The sequence below is a fragment of the Dendrobates tinctorius genome, unplaced genomic scaffold (genome assembly GCF_039654945.1).
Source record: "Dendrobates tinctorius isolate UK_male_01 unplaced genomic scaffold, ASM3965494v1 ptg000134l, whole genome shotgun sequence".
NCBI classification, from domain to species: Eukaryota; Metazoa; Chordata; class Amphibia; order Anura; family Dendrobatidae; genus Dendrobates; species Dendrobates tinctorius.
Window position 1 is genome coordinate 14,647,719 of NW_027361802.1, and position 24,877 is coordinate 14,672,595.

General features: G+C 43.7%; 1 protein-coding gene across 1 annotated transcript in view; it reads left to right on the forward strand.

Moving 5' to 3' along the window:
* The window catches only part of LOC141048334 (transmembrane channel-like protein 2-B), a 198,415-nt gene that overhangs the window by 96,734 nt on the left and 76,804 nt on the right, over positions 1–24,877 (forward strand). Inside the window, exons 15-16 of the mRNA XM_073543816.1 lie at positions 1,197–1,325; positions 3,548–3,615. Coding sequence (XP_073399917.1) covers positions 1,197–1,325; positions 3,548–3,615 — 197 coding nt within the window. The remainder of the gene's footprint in view (positions 1–1,196; positions 1,326–3,547; positions 3,616–24,877) is intronic.

Genomic DNA, 24,877 nt, shown 5'->3' on the forward strand with positions numbered 1-24,877 from the left:
GCATATAACAGGATGGGGGACCATGATGGTGGACATTATACCAGGATGGGGAGCATTCGGTTTCAATCATGAGGTCGGGGGTGATGCAGGTCAGTCATTGCTTTGAAAAACAGAGCAGCCGCTGTAACCATGCTGCCAGTCCTGACTGACAGCCACCCTCAATGTAGAGTGAGTGTCAGTCAGGGCCAGGTGTTTGGTTATAGTAACCACTCTGCAGGCTTGCAGGCCCTAGGCAGCACAATAACGCCATTAACCTGCAGATTAACTGCTGTGACAGGGTCACTCGCACAGTGTATGAAGGGAGATATGTGTCACTAAGCATATTGGCATCAGTGATCTAAAACCAGGATATTTTTACTCCAGTACACTACGTGCTGAGAGGGTTAATTTAAAGTTATACTTGGGCTGGTTTTATTTGGGCACCCTTAGAATGGGAGGGAGGGTGCTCACCATATCTCCTCCGGCAGAGCTGACATCGGCATGTGTACGGACTGGACATGCAGTGATGTCATGGTCATGTGATCATCACATGGTTTATGTTAAATATCTGGACATGAGAGTCAGTCGGGGTTGTGTCTTGGGAGAGGAGGAACTCTCACGTGGCTCCAGGAGAAGCTAAGGATGTTGTGTGTGTTACCTGCAGGTGAATCCTACAGGGAAAGGATTTTGTTGGATTTTACCTTGTTTCGTTTTACCATTATGGCACAGAGGCTCTGTTTATTTTGCTGAACCCTGCTAAGGTTTTATGCTGTCCATAATAAACCAGCAGGTGAACTACTACCAAAACCATTCCTATTTCTACCTGGTGAGTCAACCCCTCACACCGCATATCTGCAGGTTAATAGTGTTATTTATGATGACAGGATCCCTTTAATTTTGTAGTACAATGCGCATGTGCATACCGACATTTTTTTGAAGACACTGTGTCTGCAAATTAGCATATACAGTGTCTTCAATTAAATGGCATCGGATAACGTGGTATGCACTGACTCCGTTGCCATTTTATTAAAGTACTGTACTACAGTGAGCATTACTTCAATAAAATGGCACCAGAGGCAAACTGCGCTGAACTCACTGACACAGTATCTTAAAAAAATGGAGCCGGACATATACCAGTAAAAATGCTCACCACCCAGACGTAGAATGGATTCAATAGCTAATACTATTATAAAATGGTATACCCTTTTATCTTACAGGAATTTGTAAAGCTAACAGTATCAGATACACAGATGACCTACATCATGATTCTTGCGGGAGACTTTGGCCGAGCAGTGATTGTCAGGTTTCTCAATTATTGCTGGTGTTGGGATTTGGAGTCTGGATTTGTAGGTTTTTTTAAAATTTTTATGAAAATTATTGAATCTATCTATCTATCTATCTATCTATCTATCTATCTATCTATCTATCTATCCCACCAATTTCAACAGCATCCATAAACAATCTAATATCTCATATCTATTCATATTTAACTTGTCTTCTCCGTACAATAATCACATTGAATCGTTTTTGGTAAGGTACTGACAGTGAGGAAAATAAGTATTTGATACACTGCCTATTTTGCAAGTTTTCCCACCTGCAAAGAATGGAAGGGTCTGTAATTTTTATCGTAGGTGCACTTCAACTTAAAAAAATCCCCCCCAAAAATCAAATTTTATGATTTCTACACAATTAATTTGCATTTTATTGCATGAAATAAGTATTTGATACAACAGAAAAACAGAATTTACTATTTGGTACAGAAACCTTTGTTTGCAATTTCAGAGGTCAGACATTTCCTGTAGTTCTTGACCAAATTTGCACACACTGCATAAGGGGTTTTGGCCCACTCTTTCATACAGCTCTTCTCCAGATGTTTCAAGGAAACGGAGCTTTCACTGGGCAATATTGAGTTTGAGCTCCCTCCAAAGATTTTCTATAGCGTTCAGGTCTGGAGACGGGCTTTGCCACTCCAGGACCTTGAAATGCTTCTTACGGATCCACTCCTTAGTTGCCCTGGCTGTGTGTTTTAGGTCATTCTCATGCTGGAAGACTCAAAGAATCAGTCATGACCCATCTGCAATGCTCTTACTGAGTGAAGGAGGTTGTTGGCCAAAATCTTGCATTACATGACTCTATCTATCCTCCCTTCAATACGGTGCAGTCATCCTGTCCCCTTTGCAGAAAAGCACCATCAAAGCATGAAGCTTACCTCATCATGCTTCACGATTGGGACAGTGTTCTTGTGGTTATACCCATTCTTCTTCTTTCTTCAAATTCGATGAGTTGAGACCAAAAAGTTCTATTTATGGTATCATCTGACCACATGACATTCCCCCCATGCCTCCTCTGAATCATCCAGATGGTCACTGGTGAACTTCAAATAGACCTGGACATCTTGTGTTTCTTCAATTTTCTAATAATTGAGCCAACAGTTGTTGCCTTCTCACCAAGCTGCTTGTCTATTGCCCTGTAGCCCATCAAATCCTTGTGCAGGTCTACAATTTTGTCCCTGGTGTCATTAGATAACTCTTTGGTCTTGTCCATGGTGGAGAGGTTGGAGTGTGATTGATTGTGTGGACAGGTGTCTTTTATAAAAGTAGTGAGTTCAAGCAGGTGCAATTAATACAGGTAATGAGTGCACAGTAGGAGGACTTCTTGAAGAAAAACTAACAGGTCTGTGAGAGCCAGAATTCTTGCTGGTTGGTAGGTGATCAAATTCTTATTTCATGCAATAAAATATAATTTCATTATTTAAAAATTATGCAATATGATTTTCTGTTTTTTTATTTTTAGATTTTGTCTCTCACAGTTGAAGTGTACTTACAATAAAAATTACAGACCTCTCCATTTTTGGCAGGTGGGAAAACTTGCAAGATGGGCAATGTATCAAATACTTATTTTCTCCTCTGTATTTATTCTCCAAAGAAACTGCGAATGTTTACAAAAGATATGAGCGTGCTACCTGCTCCATTAGGGTATGTGTTCATGGCATCTTTTTCAGTTATATTCCAATTGGAAGATACCTGAAAAAGCGCTTATTAAATGCTATAAAGACTAAACATAAAGCACAGTAATGTCAAAATAGCTTGCTGTGTACACGTTCAGTCCTTTGTTACTTTGTTTAACTGATTCGGTCTTCAAAAGCCATGAAGCGACTAAAAAAAGTAACCTGTTCATTTTATGAGCTACCAAGTCTTAGAAACTGCTCACTATTTATGGTGTCATTCTATGTTTTATGGTTTATCAAAAAAAGACAACAGCTGTGGAACTGCTTCAAAAACAACTGAAAAGCCACCAATTCCCTTCAGGAATGAGGTCGCTCTTGCTTGGCTGAAGCTTTTTCACCCTGAAAAAAACCAGCATGTCCACTAAATGCCCATACGCTAAATCTCTACGATGCCGGTCTCAGAATGAGATATTAGGGATCATTTTTAGAAAATTGTGAAATTTTGCATCCATGGTTTTAATAATGAAAAATTGCGTTACGGTGGCACTGCAGGTTTCAATGTATGTACAACTTTGCTATAAATTACAATTTTACAGCTTGTTAATATTCTTAAATTTACAGCCATCTTATTCTGAGTTCGATATAAGTGGAAATGTTCTTGGTCTCATTTTCAATCAAGGCATGATTTGGTAAGTTCAGATTTTGTAAATCAGGAAAAAACTAGGCAGTACTTGACGGAAAATCTATTGTGTACTAGACTCAATAACTCCACCAGTTTAATAACAGAAGACTACCCCTTTACACTCAGCTAAATGTAAAATCTTGAAGATACATGTTTAAGATGTGAAAGAGAACAAAGATATTTTCCATATTTGATGGTCATGTCCTGTCTATTGGGGATGTACTATTATACTGTATTCCATACCATGCTATGTAGTAAAGTATTATATAAATCTCATTTATAGGTGTAGCTTTTCATTCATTCTTAAAGTTCCTTTTCAAATAATTTTTATTGGATTTTAACATTTTTTAGAACAATAACCATAGGAATGAGGGAAGGGGTAAACAAAGGAAAGGGATGGGTAGTAAAAGGTAGAGAACTCCAACTTTATACAGTATGAGTTATGTACAGAAAAAATAAGGTAGTTTAATGTAAACATTTATACATAAATCTAGCAATATTATCTAATATTAAATTTAAGTTTAACAAGCATATTTCATCCAAACTCAAAGCATGACGTTAATTTCAGTTACATAAAAAGAACCATATCATTATTTTCCTTATGATTGCTGAAATTTTGAATTATACAAGTCCCATTTTGTTTATATTTATTTAAAAAGTTATTGTTAATATCGATTCTCCTTTCCAAGGAGCTGGGTAGGTGTAGTTTATCTACAATGTCAGAGAAATTCGGTGTTTCTACCTTTTTCCACCAAGAAGCCGGGGAGTTTTAAATTACTAAAAAAAATATGGATAATTGCGTATTTAATCGATGGGTCAATTTTTTCAAGATTCAATCAAAAAAGTGTCATCAGTGGAGTGACAACTATGTTGTTGTTGGATAAAATATTTATATGTTTTGTAGCTTCTTTCCAGAGATTCATTACTTTTGGGCAGCTCCAGAAAATATGGAATAAGTTCCTTGGTGAACCACAACCTCTCCAATAGAGAGGAGAGTTTTCTTGATTTATATGAGATAATCGTATTGGTGTGTAGTACCATCTTAACACTAACTTATAAAAAGACGCTTGATGGCATACTCCCACTTTTCTGTCTGTCATGTGATGTTTAGTTCTAACTCCCAACGCTGTATATAAATATTTTTGGTTACCATTAGAGTTGAGCGAAACGGGTTGGTCATATTCAAAAGTCGGCGACTTTCGCTGAAGTCGGGTTTCATGAAACAAAACCCGACCATAGTGTGAGGTCGGCCACGAGGTCGGCGACCAGAGCGCCAAGGTCGCGTTTCAAAAGATGCTTCCAGCGCCCTTTTTCAGCCAAAGATGGAGGACGCACACTGTGGGCAACGCGATGACATAGGCATCGGTCACCACCATCTTTGAGAAGGGCATGCAAGTGATTGGCTGGCTTTGTGTGGCATCACAGGGGCTATAAAAGGGCATGAACGCCGACCGCCATCATACTTCTGCCGATCTTAGCATTAGGGAGAGGTTGCTGCTGATGATTCAGAATATGGGAGAGCGTTAGGCAGGGAAGAAGAACCCAAAAACTGCTTCTGCTGTTAGCGAATATTAAATATAATAAAATGTTATATTTTTGTGCATCAGCTCTGTTGGTTATTAGGCTACCTTATAAGGCTCCCTGATAGCTGCATTGCTGTGTGCACACTGATGTGCAAACTGATCTTTTAAAAGTAAAAATACTTTTCTTCCTCTTTTCTGCACAGTTACCAAGCGTTCATTTTTCCACCCTTTTGTGTGTGCAGCAGTCCTGCTTATTAGGCTGCCTGCATCCATACTTGGACTGAGAGCATCATTGTCAGCGTCCTCAAATCTCTAGTGAGATCCAAATTCTCACCAATACTATATACACTGTTATGATGAGTCACCGAAGGAGGAAAAAACAAAATACTAGCTAAGTCCAGAAAAACCAGAGAGGTTGGCAGCTATCGGATTGCAGACCCCTGAACCTATCCACAAAAACTAGCAGTAGCCGTGGGGGGTTCCTACGGTGCCCTAGACCCCTCGATCACAGCCAGAGAACTACATAGCCTAAAGACAGAAAGGGGAAAAACTAAACTGCCCCAGAGCAGACCCCAAAGCAATAGGCAGCCCCCAACATATAATGACGGTGAAGCAAGATGAAAACACTAACACAGATAGAAAGATAGGTTGAGCAAATGATGGGGCCCAAGCTAACTAAAATAGGACAGGATAGGAAAGCTGCTCTCTGCCATCCACAAAAACCCTATCCAAAATGTGCCAACCGACTGATAGGAAAAACAGGCCCTGAAGTCGCTAGGCTTCAAAAGACTAAATCAGCACTCAGGTATATTCTGAAGACAGAGCAAAAGATCAACAGATCAGAGACAAAAATGGAATTCAGCTCACCCCCGGCCGGGGATGGCAGAACTCCCAAAAAACAAGGCAAAACAAAAACAAAACTGAAGTGTACAAAGCAGAGCAGAAAAACTTAGCTTTGAGACGCAGGAATCAGACTGGTCTCCAAGAATCCAGCAGGATCACCAGCAAAGCAGAAGGGCGTCGGCTGCCTTATATCCAGTCCTTAATTCCAGCCACCCAGTCATCATCTAGCTGCCCAGGTGTTTGGTAATCAGCCTCACTACCTTCCTTCGCCAGAGGAGGGAGTTCATCAGAGCTCAACGATGAAGGGAAAAATGAACTCACAACAGTACCTCCCCCTTGAGGAGGGGTCACCGAACCCTCATCCATGCCACCAGGGCCATCCGGGTGAGCCCGATGAAAGGCACGCACCAATCTTTCGGCATGAATATCAGAGGCAGAGACCCAGGAATTATCCTCCTGACCATAACCCTTCCACTTAACCAAATACTGGAGTCTCCGTCTAGCCCGACGGGAATCCAGTATCTTCTCTACCTCATATTCCATGTTTCCTTCAACGAATACAGGGTCAGGAGGTGCCACCACAGGAACTATTGGTTCAACAAACCTCTTCAACAAGGACTTATGAAACACATTATGAATTTTAATTGTGACAGGAAGAGCGAACCGAATAGAGACCAGATTAATAATCTCCAAAATCTTGTAAGGTCCAATAAATCTAGGCTTAAACTTAGGAGAAGCCACCTTCATAGTGATATTTTTTGATGACAACCAAGCCATATCACCCACCTTAAACTGGGGACCAACGGTCCTACGCCGGTTGGAAAACCGCTGGGCCTTTTCCTGGGAGAGAGACAACTTATCCACTACTTGGTCGCAGATCTGGTGCATTCTCTCCACCACAGTGTCAACACCTGGGCAGGCAGAAGACTCCACCTGCCCTGAAGAAAATTGAGGGTGAAACCCAAAGTTACAAAAAAAAGGTGACATCAAAGTGGCAGAACTAGCTCTATTATTTAAAGCAAATTCGGCCAAGGGCAAAAATAAAACCCAATCATCCTGATCGGCAGAAATAAAACATCTCAAATACGACTCCAAAGTCTGGTTTGTTCTCTTTGTCTGCCCATTGGTCTGAGGGTGAAACACAGAGGAGAAGGACAACTGAATTCCTAGCTTGGAACAGAAAGTCCTCAAAAATCTAGACACAAACTGAACTCTTCTGTCAAATACAATGTTCTCAGGAATCCCGTGCAAGCGAACCACCTGTTGCAAAAACAAGGGCACCAACTCAGAGGAAGATGGCAACTTAGGGAGTGGTACAAGATGGACCATCTTAGAGAATCTATCACAAATCACCCAAATAACAGTCATTCTCTGAGAGACAGGCATATCAGAGATAAAATCCATTGAAATATGGGTCCATGGCCTCCTGGGCACCGGCAAAGGCATCAACAAGCCACTAGAGCGAGAACAAGGTTTAGATCGGGAGCAAGTCCCACAGGACTGCACAAAATTCCTGACATCATGAGACAAGGCGGGCCACCAAAAAGACAGACTCACCAGATCTCTAGTACCAAAAATACCTGGATGACCAGCCAATGCAGAGCAATGAACTTCAGACATCACTCTCTTCCTCCACTGGTCAGGAACATACAACTTTCCACTGGGACAACACTCAGGTTTGTCCTCCTGAAACTCTTCCAGAGCACGTCTCAAATCGGGCGAGATGGCAGAAAGAACTACCCCCTCGCCTAAGATGGTAGCAGGCTTAGTCACAACAGGATAATCAGCAAGGAAACTCCTAGAGAGGGAGTCTACCTTGACATTCTTAGTGCCCGGAAGAAAAGAGACCACAAAATCAAAATGTGGGAAAAACAAGGCCCACCTAGCCTGTCTAGGATTCAAGCGCTTGGCCGACTCCAGGTAAATCAAATTCTTGTGGTCAGTAAGGACCACGACTTGGTGTTTGGCTCCCTCCAACCAATGTCTCCACTCCTCAAATGCCCATTTCATGGCCAACAGTTCCCGATTCCCCACATCATAGTTACGTTCGGATGGGGAGAACTTTCGGGAAAAGAAAGCACAAGGATTCATTTTAGATGTCACAGGATCTTTTTGGGACAACACCGCTCCTGCACCAATCTCAGAAGCGTCCACCTCCATCTGAAATGGGAGTGAGACATCAGGTTGCCGCAAAACCTGAACAGAAGTGAATCTTCGCTTCAGCTCCTGAAAGGAAGAAACAGCCTCCGGAGACCAATTCAGCACATCAGCACCCTTCCTAGTCAAATCAGTCAATGGCTTGGCAATACCAGAAAAATTAGCTATAAATTTCCGATAAAAATTAGCAAAGCCCAAAAATTTCTGGAGGGCCTTCAAATAAGTGGGCTGAACCCAATCATAAATGGCCTGTACCTTGGCCGGGTCCATTTCAATAGTAGACGGAGACAAAATAAATCCCAAAAATGAAATCCTCTGTACCCCAAAAAGGCATTTCGATCCCTTGACATACAGGGAATTCTCCCTAAAAATCCAGAACACAGTCCGAACATGTTCCACATGAGATTCCCAATTCTTGGAGAAGATCAAAATATCATCCAGATAGATAATCAAAAATTTATCCACAAAGTCTCGGAATATATCGTTCATGAAGCACTGGAAGACAGAAGGGGAATTGTGAGCCCAAAAGGCATCACTAGGTACTCAAAATGTCCCTCCGGAGTATTAAACGCCATCTTCCATTCATCCCCATGCTTAATGCGAATAAGATTATACGCCCCCCTGAGGTCAAGCTTGGTAAACCAGCAAGCACCTTTAACTCTGGAGAATAGATCAGAAATCAGGGGTAACGGATACTGATATTTAACAGTAATTTTGTTGAGGGCACGATAGTCAATACAAGGCCTTAATGAACCATCCTTTTTAGCCACGAAAAAAACCCAGCACCTAAGGGTGAAGAGGATGGTCTAATATGACCCTTCTCTAACGACTCCTTAATATAGGATCGCATAGCCTCGTGCTCGGGTACAGATAAATTGAAAAGCTGACCCTTGGGGAATTTACACCCCGGGTTCAGCTCAATTGCACAGTCATAACTCCTATGAGGAGGCAAAGACGCAGACTCATTCTCACTAAATACATCATAAAAGTCAGCCAAATAGTCAGGAACATCAGGCGACTGGGGAGAGGTGGAGAAAACAGGAGCATCACTAAGGGCACACCGACAACCCCAACTCACCACAGACAAAGATTTCCAATCCAGAAATGGATTATGGATTTGCAACCAGGGAAACCCCAGAACAATGGTATCATGCAAATTATGCAACACCAAAAATCTGCAATTTTCTTGATGGTCTGGGGCGACATGCATTACCACCTGGGTCCAAAACTGAGGTTTATTCTTCGCCAAAGGAGTAGCATCAATACCCCTCAAAGGGATAGGCGTCCGCAGAGGTGTCATAGGAAATCCACAACGTTTAGCAAAATCCAAGTCCATCAGGTTCAGAGCTGCTCCCAAATCCACAAAAGCCTTGGCGGAAAATGTGGACAGGGAGCAGATCAGAGTAATTGCCAGAAGAAACTTAGGTTGAACACCACCCACAGAAAACGTGTGTGCACAACGTTTCTCTCGTTTAGGGCAGACAGAAATAATATGCGAGGCATCTCCACAAAAAAACACAGCTTATTACGCCTTCTGAACTCCTGAGGTTGCGCCCTAGACAAAACTCTACCACATTGCATAGGTTCAGACATTTGTTCAACAGGTGGCAACATCTCTCGTGTAGTTTTGCGTTCACGTAAACGCCGATCCACCTGAATGGCTAATGACATAGAATCATCAAGACCAGAGGGAACAGGAAATCCCACCATAATATCCTTTACAGTTTCTGACAAACCCTTCCGAAAGAGGGCTGCCAAGGCACCATCATTCCAGGTAGTATGGACCACCCACTTTCTGAATTTTTGACAGTACAACTCTGCCGAATCCCGACCCTGGCTTAATGCCAACAGGGTCTTTTCAGCCTGATCAATAGCATTAGGTTCATCATACAACAACCCCAAGGCTTGAAAAAATGCGTTCACATTATTCAGAATAGGATCATCAGGTTTCAAAGAAAACGCCCAATCCTGGGGATCGCCGCCCAGCAAAGAGATGACAATTTTAACCTGCTGCGTGGAGTTCCCCGACAAGTTAGGCTTCAAGGCAAAAAATAATTTACAATTATTCTTGAAATTCAAGAATTTAGACCGATACCCAAACAACACATCAGGAGTAGGAGTCTTTGGTTCAGCAGCATGTGAATGAGCAAGATAGGCGGAAATTCCCCGCACTTCAGCAGCGAGCTGCTCCACACGATCAGACAATTGCTTCATCTCCATTGAGAGAAAAATTCCCCCTACGGCCTCAGAGATATAGAGGAAAAAATATGCACAAAAAAAAAATTCTGACACACTTTTTTTTTTTTTTACAATTCTCTCCTGCTTTTGAGTGCCTTAGACCCCTCAATCACAGCCGGAGAACTACATAGCCTAAAGACAGAAAGGGGAAAAACTAAACTGCCCCAGAGCAGACCCCAAAGCAATAGGCAGCCCCCAACATATAATGACAGTGAAGCAAGATGAAAACACTAACACAGATAGAAAGATAGGTTGAGCAAATGATGGGGCCCAAGCTAACTAAAATAGGACAGGATAGGAAAGCTGCTGTCTGCCATCCGCAAAAACCCTATCCAAAATGTGCCAACCGAATGATAGGAACAACAGGCCCTGAAGTCGCTAGACTTCAAAAGACTAAATCAGAACTCAGGTATATTCTGAAGACAGAGCAAAAGATCAACAGATCAGAGACAAAAATGGAATTCAGCTCACCCCCGGCCGGGGATGGCAGAACTCCCAAAAAACAAGGCAAAACAGAAACAAAACTGAAGTGTACAAAGCAGAGCAGAAAAACTTAGCTTTGAGACGCAGGAATCAGGCTGGTCTCCAAGAATCCAGCAGGATCACCAGCAAGGCAGAAGGGCGTCGGCTGCCTTATATCCAGTCCTCAATTCCAGCCACCCAGTCATCATCTAGCTGCCCAGGTGTTTGGTAATCAGCCTCACTACCTTCCTTCACCAGAGGAGGGAGTTCATCAGACCTCAACGGTGAAGGGAAAAATGAACTCACAACAATACACCTTGTACCTTGTAATACACCATCCAATTTCAGCCTGTTACATTGAGGTGTACTCTCTACTGGGCCTGAGACAATTGTTCAGCGTCCTCAAATCTCTAGTGAGGTCCAAATTCTCACCAATACTAGATACACCGTCCACCTTGTCATACACCATCCAATTTCAGCCTGTTACATTGAGGTGTAATCTCTACTGGGCCTGAGACAATAGTTCAGTGTCCTCAAATCTATAGTGAGATTCAAACTCTCACCAATGCCATATACACCCTCCACCTTGTCATGCACCATCCAATTTCAGCCTGTTACATTGAGATGTAATCTCTACTGGGTCCGAGACAATAGTTCAGCATCCTCAAATCTCTAGTGAGATTCAAATTCTCACCAAGAGTAGATACACCTTCAACCTTTTTTTAAAGTACCATATAGCTGGTGGTATTTTGGGTACATTTTCACAAAAATGAGGAAGTCTGGTGGAAGACGCCATGGAAGTGGGCGGAGGTTGCCAGCTGGTCCTGATGGTGGTGGTGGTGGTGTTGCATCTCTTGGTAATGGCAAAAGCACAATAGCACCTAAGGCAGGAGGTGTTGAGCCTGCATCATCATCTGGCTCCACAAGGCCTCGAAGGCTCTCTTTTCTGGGAGTAGGTAAACCACTTTTAAAGCCGGAGCTTCAGGAACAAGTTTTGGCTTACATTGCTGACACAGCCTCCAGCTCTCTCGCCTCCTCTTCTGAAGTTTCAAAAAATAAAAGCACTGAGTCGTCAATGGAGGCTCCTGGTCAGGAACAACACCTTTCCTTGTGTCCTTCACCCCTACCAAAAGTGAAGGATGTGGCAGGCCACACTACCGATTACTCCATGGAGCTCTTTTCACATACCATGCCTGGGTTAGCAAGTCAAATCGTGAATTCCCCAGTCCAAGATGAATCTGACATGGAGTGCACTGATGCATAGCCACTGCTAGATTTTTCTGCTGGTACATTCACTCAGAGCACTACACTGTCCTCGCAGTGTACTGAGGCAGAATCAGACCCTGATGAAACTCAGGTGCCCCTTCCCGCATACTATACCACCTTACACGGTGACAAAGAGGAAGGTGCAGATGAAAGTGCAGGTTCCTTGAGCAGGTGGTGGGGCATACACATGGGCGACGGCACTTGCACAGGGCCCCTCATAGTACGTCAAAGTGTCTCTGCCGGTGGGAGGGCCCACCTGCCGTCAGACACACCGCCGTACTATGAGGGGCCCTGTGCCAGTGCCGTCGCCAATGAGTGAGTCCCCCCTGCTTGCTCAGGATCACGGCACTTGCAAAGTTGAAATACTTACCTCTCCCTGCTCCACCGCCGCGACGTCTTCCGCGTTTCCTGACAGCGACATTCTGAACAGAGAGCGCGATGACATCACGTCTTTATGCCCTCTGCCTAAACAGTCCAAGTGCAGTGACATGGAAGATGGGGACGATGAGAAGTCCAGACTGGTACAGGGATTCCCTAGCAAGGAGACTTATTTAATTGTTTTCAATGTTGGGACAGCTATTTTTGGGGAGCACTATACTCTGGAGAATGATATATGAGGCCCACCATACACTGGAGCATTCTAAAGGTGGACATCAGACACTGGAGCAGCATTTACAGGGCCCATTATGCACTGGAGCATTAGAAATGGGGCCCATTATATATGGAGCATTATTTGGGCCCATAACACAGTGGAGCTTCATCCATGGGGACCAACATATACTGTAGCATTATGTAGAGCTCATCATATACTGTTTCAAACATTATATGGGATCAATGATTCTGTATGGAGAAATATATGGGCCTCATTACTCTGTATAGCGCACTATGCGGTGGCCATAATACTGTATGGAGTAATATACTGTCCTTTTTTGGAGCTATTGGAGAATTTCAAATGGATATCAGTCATGAGATGTAAGAAGTGAAGTATTTTTCATTGTACTATACCGCTATTTCTCTGCCGTATCAGAGGATCATGAATTGTGGCATGTGTTAAAAGAGCCCAGTGATACTCTTTGGCCCAGGGCCCACGAAAATCTGGAGCCAGCCCTACCCCCCCCACAACTTTAGCCAAATAACCACCAGTTTTCAATGCCTAACTATTATTATAAAGTAAATTAAGGTTGACAAGCTTAAGTAATAAGAATTGAAGTTTTTGGCATTAAAATGGGCACTGTAGGTGTGTTTCCTGTCCTCCACTCCCTGCCGACCTTGGTTCCCCATTGACTTGCACTGGGTTTCGTGCTTCAGTCGGCCTTCGACTTTTCACGATAATCGGCCGATTTTGTTCGACCCGACTTTTGAGAAAGTCGGGTTTCATGAAACCCGACTCGACCCGAAAAAAGGCAAAGTCGCTCATCTCTAGTTACCATCGTATCTTTGTTAAAGTAATTATAGGTGTTTTTAAGGTTTCACGTAGTTTTGTGATTAAGATTACTTTGAAATGTAGAAACAATATCCAAATTTAAAGCTCTACTGCGTAGTACTTTTTAAATATTTTCTATTAAAATAGTGAAAAATAAGAATTCCAATGAAGGCAAGTTGAATTTACTCTTAATCTCACTAAAAGAGATTAAATTATCACCATTATGTATATCCCCAACCTTTTTTATTTTATATTAAAACCATATATTTGGAATTGAAAGTTTATACTGTAATGTATATTGAAGCTACTAGAGATAACGGGTAGTTTTTAATATAGCTTAGTCTGTGTTCTTTTCTCCCCATTTGTGTTAATTTCCAGGCAGATACTATAGCCTGGAATATTAAATTATGGTGATCCCCTAAAGATGTCTCCAATAAATGATTAAAGAGTAGATCCCTTAAGGAATTATAATTATTTTGAGCTTGCTCTAAATCGATCCACGCTGAAGATGGACTCTCTCTGAACCAATATTGACTATGTTCAATTAGAGTTGCTTGATAATAAGCCCATATATTTGGTAGGGCTAAACCTCCGCTGCTTTTCCTTTTATGAAGAATTTCTGTTGCTACTCTCGCCCTTTTGTCTTTCCAAACAAAAGACTTTATCAAGTTTTCATTTTTTGTTAGTAATGAAATATGTATAGTTAGGGGTATGGTTCTAAAAATATATAAAATTTTTGGTAAAATAAAGGATTTCACATCTAAAATCTTTCCTAGCAAAGATAGGTCAAGAAGTTTAAAGTTCGAGAAATCCTTAGATATGGTTTTAATGACATTTTCTATATTAAGTGGGATTATTGATTGTAATTTATTTGTGAGAATGATTCCCAGGTATACAATTACTTTATCTTCCTACAGAAAGTTTGTTTGGTCTTTTATTCCTCTAATCATATAATGATTCATATTGAAATGTAAAATTTTTTACTTGTGTTCTAGGATTAACTTTAAAATACGAGATTCTTGAGAATAGATCTAGATCCAACATCAAAGCCTTGATAGAGTTTATGGGATCTGAAATTGTCATAAATCGATCATCTGCGAATAAAATCATCTTATGATGGCGGGGTTGAGTTTTAATCCAGGAAATAGAATTATTTGTCCTAATTTTCACTGCAAGGGGTTCAATTGTAAGCACAAATAGTAAGAGAGATAAAGGGCACCCCTGTCTCGTTCTGTTTGTTATTGGAAATGTTTTAGACTGGTGATTATTTGAAATAATTTTTGCGCTTTGGGCCTGAGGGCGAAAACAGAAGAAATTAATTTATTAAAAAGCCAAATTTAGATAAAGTTGCTTTTAAGTATGTCCAATTTAACCTATCAAAGGCCTTCTGCATCAAGAGTTATGACTAGAGTTGAGCGACTTTTGGTTTTTTAGGGTCGCGTTTCGTTTCGTGAAACCCGACTTTTCCAAAAGTCGGGTCGAGCAAGATCGTCCGATTATAGGGAAAAGTCGGGGTCGTCCCGAAACACGAAACCTAATGTAAGTCAATGGGGAATAAAAGTCGGCAGTGAGAGGAGGACAGGAAACACACCTACAGTGCCCATTTGAATGCCAAAAGCATCAATTCTTCTTACTTAAGCTTGTCAACCTTAATTAACTTCATAATACAAGTTACGCACTGAAAAATGGGGGTTATTTGGCTAAAGTTGTGGGGGGGGAGGGCTGGCTGCAGGTTTTCATGTGCCCTGGGCGAAAGAGCGCCCCTTTAACACATACCACAACTCATCATGCTCCGATACGGCAGATAAATAGCGGTATAGTACAATGAAAAATACCTCACTTTTTACATCTCATGACGAGGCCCATCTATTTCTCCATACAGAATCATTGGTCCCATATAATGTTTGAAACAGTATATGATGAGCTCCACATAATGCTACAGTATATGTTGGTCCCCATGGATGAAGCTCCACTGTCTTATGGGCCCAAATAATGCTCCAAACATAATGGGCCCCATTTCTAATGCTCTAGTGTATAATGGGCCCTGTAAATGCTGCTCCAGTGTCTGATGTCCACCTTTGGAATGTTCCAGTGTATGGTGGGCCCCATCTATCATTCTCCAGAGTATAGTGCTCCCCAAAAATTGCTGTCCCAACATTGAAAACAATCAAATAAGTCTCCTCGCTAGGGAATCCCTGTACTTGTCTGGACAGGTGCTGTAGCTTGCTTAACAGCTCGCCAGCCGTTCTCACGCCCAGTATGGATTGCACGTGATTGCACAAAGGTTAGAAAGGGTACCGTATCCCTGGATAACATGTATGGATAGCGTACACATTCAAAATATATGTCTCAGGAGGCAGGCTCAGACGGTGTCAGGCCCAGTATGGATTGCACGTGATTGCACAAAGGTTAGAAAGGGTACCGTATCCCTGGATAACATGTATGGATAGCGTACACATTCAAAATATATGTCTCAGGAGGCAGGCTCAGACGGTGTCAGGCACAGTATGGATTGCACGTGATTGCACAAAGGTTAGAAAGGGTACCGTATCCCCGGATAACATGTATGGATAGCGTACACATTCAAAATATATGTCTCAGGAGGCAGGCTCAGACGGTGTTAGGCCCAGTATGGATTGCACGTGATTGCACAAAGGTTAGAAAGGGTACCGTATCCCCGGATAACATGTATGGATAGCGTACACATTCAAAATATATGTCTCAGGAGGCAGGCTCAGACGGTGTCAGGCACAGTATGGATTTGACGGCCCAGATTACACAGCGGAGGAGCAGGGAGAGGTAAAGATTGCAAATGCTGGGGCCCTGCCCAAGCAAGGGGGGCCCACTCGTGGGCGTCGGTACTGGCACTGGGCCCCTCATAGTACAGCGGTGTGTCTGACGGCGGGTGTGCACCACCACCGTCAGAGACACTTGATTGCACTATGAGGGACCCTGTGCCAGTGCCCGCGCCCAAGAGTCGGCCTACCCACCTGTCCAGGGCAACGGCACTCGCACGGTGTCGTGCGGTAGGTGGTGACCCCGGCCATGGGGGGGGAGGCAGCACAGTTAGGGAGTTTTAGAAAGTGGCATATGTTGATGTTGGACATTCAGCTGATGCAAAAGGCGAAATAGGTGAAGTACCAGGAAGAGGTGGACCAAAGCAAGCCATTTTTCTGTCACCCTATGTGTCATCAGGGGAAGGTGGGACAAAATCCTTGGAAACCCATGCGTGGTTCATTTTAATGAAGGTTAGATCATCCACATTTTGGGTTGACAGACGGGTCCTTTTTTCTGTCAGGATTGATCCAGCTGCACTGAAGACTCTTTCCGATAGCACACTTGCAGCTGGGCAAGCGAGCTCCTGTAAGGCATATTGGGCCAATTCAGGCCAGGTGTCCAGTTTAGCGGCCCAATAGTCAAAGGGGAATGACCTGTGTGGGAGAACATCGATATGGGAGGAAAAGTAGTTTGTAACCATAGTTGACAACTGCTGTCTCCTGTCACTTTTCATCGATGCAGTATTACCAGTTGTGTGAGCGGTATTTGAAAAATCAGTCCACAACATTGTCATGAAACCCCTGTCTCCAACGCCACTTCTGCTGTGTGCACCACGAACACCTCTGCCAAGCTGCCCCCGGCCCGTACGGCTCGTGTGAGAACCATCACCGCTGCTGTGTGCTGGGAATGCCTCAAGCAACCGATTTACCAGAGTTGCTTGTTTATTAGCCAATATTAGGTCAAGGTTCTCCTGTGGCATGATGTTTTGTAATTTGCCTTTATAGCGTGGATCCAGGATGCTGGCCAACCAGAAGTCGTCATCGTTCATCATTTTGGCAATGCGGGGGTCCCTTTTTAGGATCCGCAAGGCATAATCTGACATGTGGGCCAATGTTCCCGGTGTCAATGATGCACTGCGAGTGCTGGGTGGAGGAGCACTTTCTGGCAAATCCACATCCCTCCAGTCACGCACAAACCCTGTACCAGACCTTGCCACGCCAACATTTTCACTTGCCCCACGAGATGCATCCTCCTCCCCTAAGTAATCATCCCCATCATCCTCCTCCTCCTCCTCTTCTTCCTCCACCTCGTCCAGGAGAGGTCCTTGAGCAGACAATGGCTGAATGTCATCAAGGATTCCCTCCTCCTCTTCCTCCTCATCAACATTGGCTGCAGACGCCTGCTCCTTAAGGTGCGTCAAAGTTTGCATGAGCAGACGCATAAGTGGGATGCTCATGCTTAGGATGGCGTCGTCTGCGCTTACCAGCCGTGTGCATTCCTCAAAACACTGAAGGACTTTACAAAGGTCTTTCAGCTTCGACCACTGCACGCCTGTCAACTCCATGTCTGCTCTCAAAGTGCCTGGCCGTGTATCCTCCCACAAATGCATTATGGCCTGCCTCTGCTCGCACAGCCGCTCCACCATGTGCAGGGTGGAGTTCCACCTTGTTGCAATGTCGATAATGAGGCGGTGGTTGGGAAGGTGGAGCAATCGCTGCAGCTTCTGCATACGAACGGAGTGTACAGGCGACCGGCGGATGTGCGCGCACAGTCTTCGCACCTTCTGGAGCAGGGCTGTTAACTCCGGATAATTTTTGAGGAAGCACTGCACCACCAGGTTCAAGGTGTGAGCCAAGCAAGGTATGTGGCTGAGTTTTGAAAGGGCTATGGCTGCCACAAAATTACGGCCGTTATCACTAACTACCTTGCCTGCCTCAAGATGTACACTGCCCAGCCATGACTCAGTTTGTCGCTTCAAGTACTCGGCCAGCACCTCGGCGGTGTGTCTGTCGCCCAAACACATCATCTGCAACACAGCCTGCTGACGCTTTCCACTAGCTGCTCGATAGGGGGACACATCGTGTGCAACAGTGGCAGCTGCAGATGGAGTGCTCGTACGACTGCGCTCTGTGGACGAGCTTTCGCTTCTGGAGGAGGAGGAGGAGGAGGAGGAGGGTCGAACGCCTACAGCCAACTGTTTCCTATACCGTGGGCTAGGCAGCACTGTCCCACCACCGCTGTCCCCTGTGGACCCTGCATCCACCACATTAACCCAGTGCGCAGTGATGGACACGTAACGGCCCTGGCCATGCCGACTTGACCATGCATCAGTTGTGAGGTGCACCTTTCCGCTCACTGACTGCTTGAGTGCATGGACAATGCGGTCTTTCACATGATGGTGGAGGGCTGGGATGGCTTTGCGAGAGAAGAAGTGGCGACTGGGTAGGTCATAGTGTGGTACTGCATAGGCCATGAGTTCGCGGAAAGCTGTGCTTTCCACCAACCTAAAGGGCATCATCTCAAACGAGATTAGTTTGGCAATGTGGGCGTTCAAACCCAGTGTACGTGGATGAGAGACTGAGTACTTTCTTGACCTACTCATAGTGTCTGGGAGGGTGAGCTGGACTTGAGAGCTGCATATGGTGGAAGTAGCGGTGGACAGGGCGGACTGAGAGAGGGTTGATGATGGTGATGGAGTTGGTGTTCTTTCTGATGGCCTAGAATCAGTCTTTAGTTGATATAACAGTGGGATTCCCTGACTGCTGTGGTCTTGCAACGACACCTCAACATTTGCTGCTGTGCTAACCGGTGTGCTTACAGTAGGGGAAACAATGTAGCGTTGCTGACTACCTTCGCTGTGATCAGTTGCACATGTGGCACTTGAGGTTTGGTGTTGTGTCCACGCTTGCAAGTGCATGCTGGTTAAATGTCTAAGCATGCAACTGGTATTCAAATTTTTCAGATTTTTCCCTCGGCTAAAGGTCTTTGCACACTTCTTACAGATAACCTTGGCCTGATCATGAGGATTTTGTTCAAAAAAGTGCCACACTGCACTCTTCCTACTTTGGCAGACATTTTGCGGCCTAGCACGCTGTGATCTTTTGACCCTCTGGACAAGCTGTCCAGCAACTCTTTTGATGTTTGGAACCTGTCTTTGGAGTGCTCCGGGCCTGCCAGATAACAGCTGTTGCGATGTCGATGTCTGCTGTGGATGCTCCTCATCTGAGCTATTGGAAGCAGCACCCTCTTCCCCCAATGGATGCCAATCTGGGTCAACAACTGGGTCATCCATCACCTCCTCTTCTATGTCATGTGCACCTTTCTCTGTGTCACCGTGCATGGTGGTATAGTGTGCGGGAAGGGGCACCTGAGTCTCATCAGGGTCAAAATCTGGCTCTGTACACTGCGAGGACAATGTAGTGCTCTGAGTGAATGTACCAGCAGAATCATCCATCAGCGGCTGTGCATCAGTGCACTCCATGTCAGATTCATCTTGGCCTGGATAATTCACCATTTCACTTGATAATCCAGGCATGGTATGTGAAAACAGCTCCATGGAGTAATCAGTAGTATGGCCTGCGTCATCCTTCAATCTTGGTTGGGGTGAAGGACACAAGGAAAGGTGTGGTTCATGAACATGAGCCTCCAATGACGACTCAGTGCTTTTACTTTATACAACTGAAGAAGAGGAGGCGATAGAGCTGGAGGCTGAGTCAGCAATGTAAGACAAAACTTTTTCCTGATGCTCTGCCTTTAAAAGCGGTTTGCCAACTCCTAGAAAACTAAGCGTTCGAGGCCTTATGTAGCCAGACGATGACGCAGGGTCAGCACCTCCTGCATTCGGTCCTATTTTGCTCTTGCCACTACCATCAGATCCACCACCAACACCATCATTACCAGCTGCCAACCCCCGCCCAATTCCACTGCCTCTTTCACCAACCTTCCTCATTTTTGGTAGAAATGTAGACAAAATCCAACAAACTATATAGTAATGTAAAACAAGGTACAAGGTGTCTATAGGACAGGGGAGATTTAGAATTTCTGCACACACTTGTGGACAGTGGACACTTTTGGATTGTGTGAGGCCCACTGATATCTGAGCGCTATGTGACAGGCTCGATGGCACAGCTGCCTGTGACCAAAGTGACGAGAGGATAATGGAGATTTTGAATCTCTGCGCACACTTTTGGACACTGGACACTTGTGGATTGTGTGAGGCCCACTGATATCTGAGCGCTATGTGACAGGCTCGATGGCACAGCTGCCTGTGACCAAAGTGACGAGAGGATAATGGAGATTTTGAATCTCTGCGCACACTTTTGGACACTGGACACTTGTGGATTGTGTGAGGCCCACTGATATCTGAGCGCTATGTGACACGCTTGATGGCACAGCTGCCTGTGACCAAAGTGACGAGAGGATAATGGAGATTTTGAATCTCTGCGCACACTTCTGGACACTGGACACTTGTAGATTGTGTGAGGCCCACTGATATCTGAGCGCTATGTGACACGCTCAATGGCACAGCTGCCTGTGACCAAAGTGACGAGAGGATAATGGAGATTTTGAATCTCTGCGCACACTTTTGGACACTGGACACTTGTGGATTGTGTGAGGCCCACTGATATCTGAGCGCTATGTGACAGGCTCGATGGCACAGCTGCCTGTGACCAAAGTGACGAGAGGATAATGGAGATTTTGAATCTCTGCGCACACTTTTGGACACTGGACACTTGTGGATTGTGTGATGCCCACTGATATCTGAGCGCTATGTGACACGCTTGATGGCACAGCTGCCTGTGACCAAAGTGACGAGAGGATAATGGAGATTTTGAATCTCTGCGCACACTTTTGGACACTGGACACTTGTGGATTGTGTGAGGCCCACTGATATCTGAGCGCTATGTGACACGCTCGATGGCACAGCTGCCTGTGACCAAAGTGACGAGAGGATAATGGAGATTTTGAATCTCTGCGCACACTTTTGGACACTGGACACTTGTGGATTGTGTGAGGCCCACTGATATCTGAGCGCTATGTGACACGCTCGATGGCACAGCTGCCTGTGACCAAAGTGACGAGAGGATAATGGAGATTTTGAATCTCTGCGCACACTTTTGGACACTGGACACTTGTGGATTGTGTGAGGCCCACTGATATCTGAGCGCTATGTGACAGGCTCGATGGCACAGCTGCCTGTGACCAAAGTGACGAGAGGATAATGGAGATTTTGAATCTCTGCGCACACTTTTGGACACTGGACACTTGTGGATTGTGTGAGGCCCACTGATATCTGAGCGCTATGTGACACGCTCGATGGCACAGCTGCCTGTGACCAAAGTGACGAGAGGATAATGGAGATTTTGAATCTCTGCGCACACTTTTGGACACTGGACACTTGTGGATTGTGTGAGGCCCACTGATATCTGAGCGCTATGTGACACGCTCGATGGCACAGCTGCCTGTGACCAAAGTGACGAGAGGATAATGGAGATTTTGAATCTCTGTGCACACTTTTGGACACTGGACACTTGTGGATTGTGTGAGGCCCACTGATATCTGAGCACTATGTGACACGCTCGATGGCACAGCTGCCTGTGACCAAAGTGACGAGAGGATAATGGAGATTTTGAATCTCTGCGCACACTTTTGGACACTGGACACTTGTTGAATGTGTGAGGCCCACTGATATCTGAGCGCTATGTGACACGCTCGATGGCACAGCTGCCTGTGACCAAAGTGACGAGAGGATAATGGAGATTTTGAATCTCTGCGCACACTTTTGGACACTGGACCCTTGTGGATTGTGTGAGGCCCACTGATATCTGAGCGCTATGTGACACGCTCGATGGCACAGCTGCCTGTGACCAAAGTGACGAGAGGATAATGGAGATTTTGAATCTCTGCGCACACTTTTGGACACTGGACACTTGTGGATTGTGTGAGGCCCACTGATATCTGAGCGCTATGTGACAGGCTCGATGGCACAGCTGTGACAAAAGTGACTAGAGGATAAGGGAGATTGGATTGCTTTTAAAAAAGCAGTTTGCGGATCAGTGGGTAAACAGCAATGCCAGCGTGTCAGGATTCAGGAAGCCTTAAAAGGCAGCCCAACAACCAACACCACTGATACACCACAATATAGCCTCCCCTTGCACTGCACACACAGTGACTTGTGTGTTGTGCAGGCCAAATCGCTAGCAGCAGAAGCAGTTTTTTTGTCTTCTTCCCTGCCTAACGCTCTCCCTACAGAATCAGCAGCAACCTCTCCCTATACTAAGATCGGCAGAAGTAAGATGGCGGTCGGCGTGCACGCCCTTTTATACCCCCTGTGACGCCCACCAAAGCAAGCCAATCACTTGCATGCCCTTCTGAAAGATGGTGGTGACCCGTGCCTAGGTCATCACGTTGCCCACAGTGTCCGTGGATCCTGATTGGCTGAAAAAGAGCGCAAAACAAACTTTTGAAACGCGACTTTGGCGCGTAAGTCGCCGACCTCGTGGCCTAGGGTCGGGTTTCGTTTCATGAAACCCGACTTTGCCAAAAGTCGGCGACTTTTGAATTTTTTCGACCCGTTTCGCTCAACTCTAGTTATGACTAGAGAAGGGATGTTTGATGATTTTATTAAATTGAGTATGTTTAGTATCCTTTTAGTTCCATCTGAGGCTTGTCGTCCAGCGATGAAACCAATTTGATTGTCTTTGATCAGATGAGGAAGAAGATTTTTTAAATGATCTGCTAAAATTTTTGAGTACATTTTTATATCTCCATTTATAAGGGAAATGGGTCTATAGTTCTGTACCTTTTCTATACCTCTTTTATCTTTTGGTATCATGATTATAGAAGCTTCTAGCATTTCTTTAGGAATGAACCTAGTAAAGAAGCATGATTAAATAAGTGATTTAAATAAGGGGAGATAACGTTTGAGAAGGTTTTAAAATACTCGTTAGTGAACCCATCAGGACCTGGGAATTTTTGGGGTTTAAGTTTGTTCATTGTATTCATTATCTCCTCTACACTAAAGGGTTGATTTATGAAATCTAGATCTTACGGATTTATTTGTGAGAGATTCAAGCTCGATAAGAAAGAATCAATAGTATCCATATCTGAAGTAAAAGTTAAGGTGTCTTGTAAAGGTTGTTAAAAAAAGTCTGCAAAAGTATTTGCAATATTCAATGAATGGGTTTTGATATCTCCTGATGGAGATTTAATTTTAACTATTCTTTTTCTCAGCCGTTCTTGCTTTATGTACATCATGTACAGTATCTTGTCTGCTTGTTGATTGATGAATATACTTTAAATTTTGAAGCTCTAATAACTGAGTCAAATTCAGCAAAAATTTCTGATCTGAGCTCTTGTCTCAATTTTAATATCTTCAACTGAATATCAGAGGATGGACTAGTTAGATTATTTTGCAGATCTTCTTTTAATTTTTTTTGGGATTGTAAATAAATATTTTTTTCTCTATTTTTCTTTTCGTATCTAGAGGATATTTGAATAAGACATTCCCTAAGAACCGCTTTGTGGGCGTTCCATAGAGTGAACGGGTTTATATCATTCGAAGAATTGTCTTTAAAGTAGTTATTAATAGTATTTTCTATTATTGCCCTGCACTCCAGAATTTTAAATAAGGTTGAATTAGATTTCCATAAAAATGTATTTTCTATAGGGGGCCCTAGTACAAATTCTCCCATAACTGGTGAGTGATCTGAAAAAGATTTTTTTAAGATGTCAATTTATTTAAATTTAGATAAAGAAAATACATCAGTTAGAAATAGGTCTTTTCTAGAGGAGGTTTTATGCTCATCAGAGTAGTGGGCATATTCATGGGAGGATGTATTTAGACAGCGGAAAATGCCGAAGAATTCATTCTGAATAATCCAATTATTAAGGAATTGTGAGGCTTGACATGCCGATGAGGAACAGTCTAGATAATTGTCCGGAACCATATTAAACTCGCCTACTGTTATTAAATCCCCTTTCTTAACCTCGTTGATTTTTTTTTATTAACCTATTAAAAAAGGCAATTTGTCTTTGTTTGGAGCATAAATAGTGCATAGTTTGAAGTTCAGGTTGCAAATGAGAATATGGAACCTTCCCTGAGGATCACTCTTTTCATCTATTAGATGAAAAGGGACGTTGTTATTAACAATGGTGATAACCCCTGCCTTCTTTTTTTCTTTAAGCGATTTAAACATATGTGGGTAATTTCTATGTTGAAAAATAGGATGATTATCTCAGCCCAGTTTGACTTCATGTAGACAAATAATGTCAGCTCGGTAATGTTTAATTTCTTTCCAGGTTGTGAAGCGTTTGTAGGGACTAGTTAGTCCCCTGACATTGTAGGAAAGGATCTTAATTTTCATAATGTAACTACTCTAGGTTCTTTATAGATAAATATAGCTGTAAGTCTGGATGGGAAGAAAGAACTTAAAAAGAAAAAGTTAACCTAGTACCTAAAAAGTATCAAAAGTAAAAAAAACTAAAAATGAGAGAAAAGAAAAAGAAAAAACATAAAAAAATTAAATAACTCACTAGAGTATGTTGTGAACTCCCTTGCTTGGATTTCTGAGTCGAAG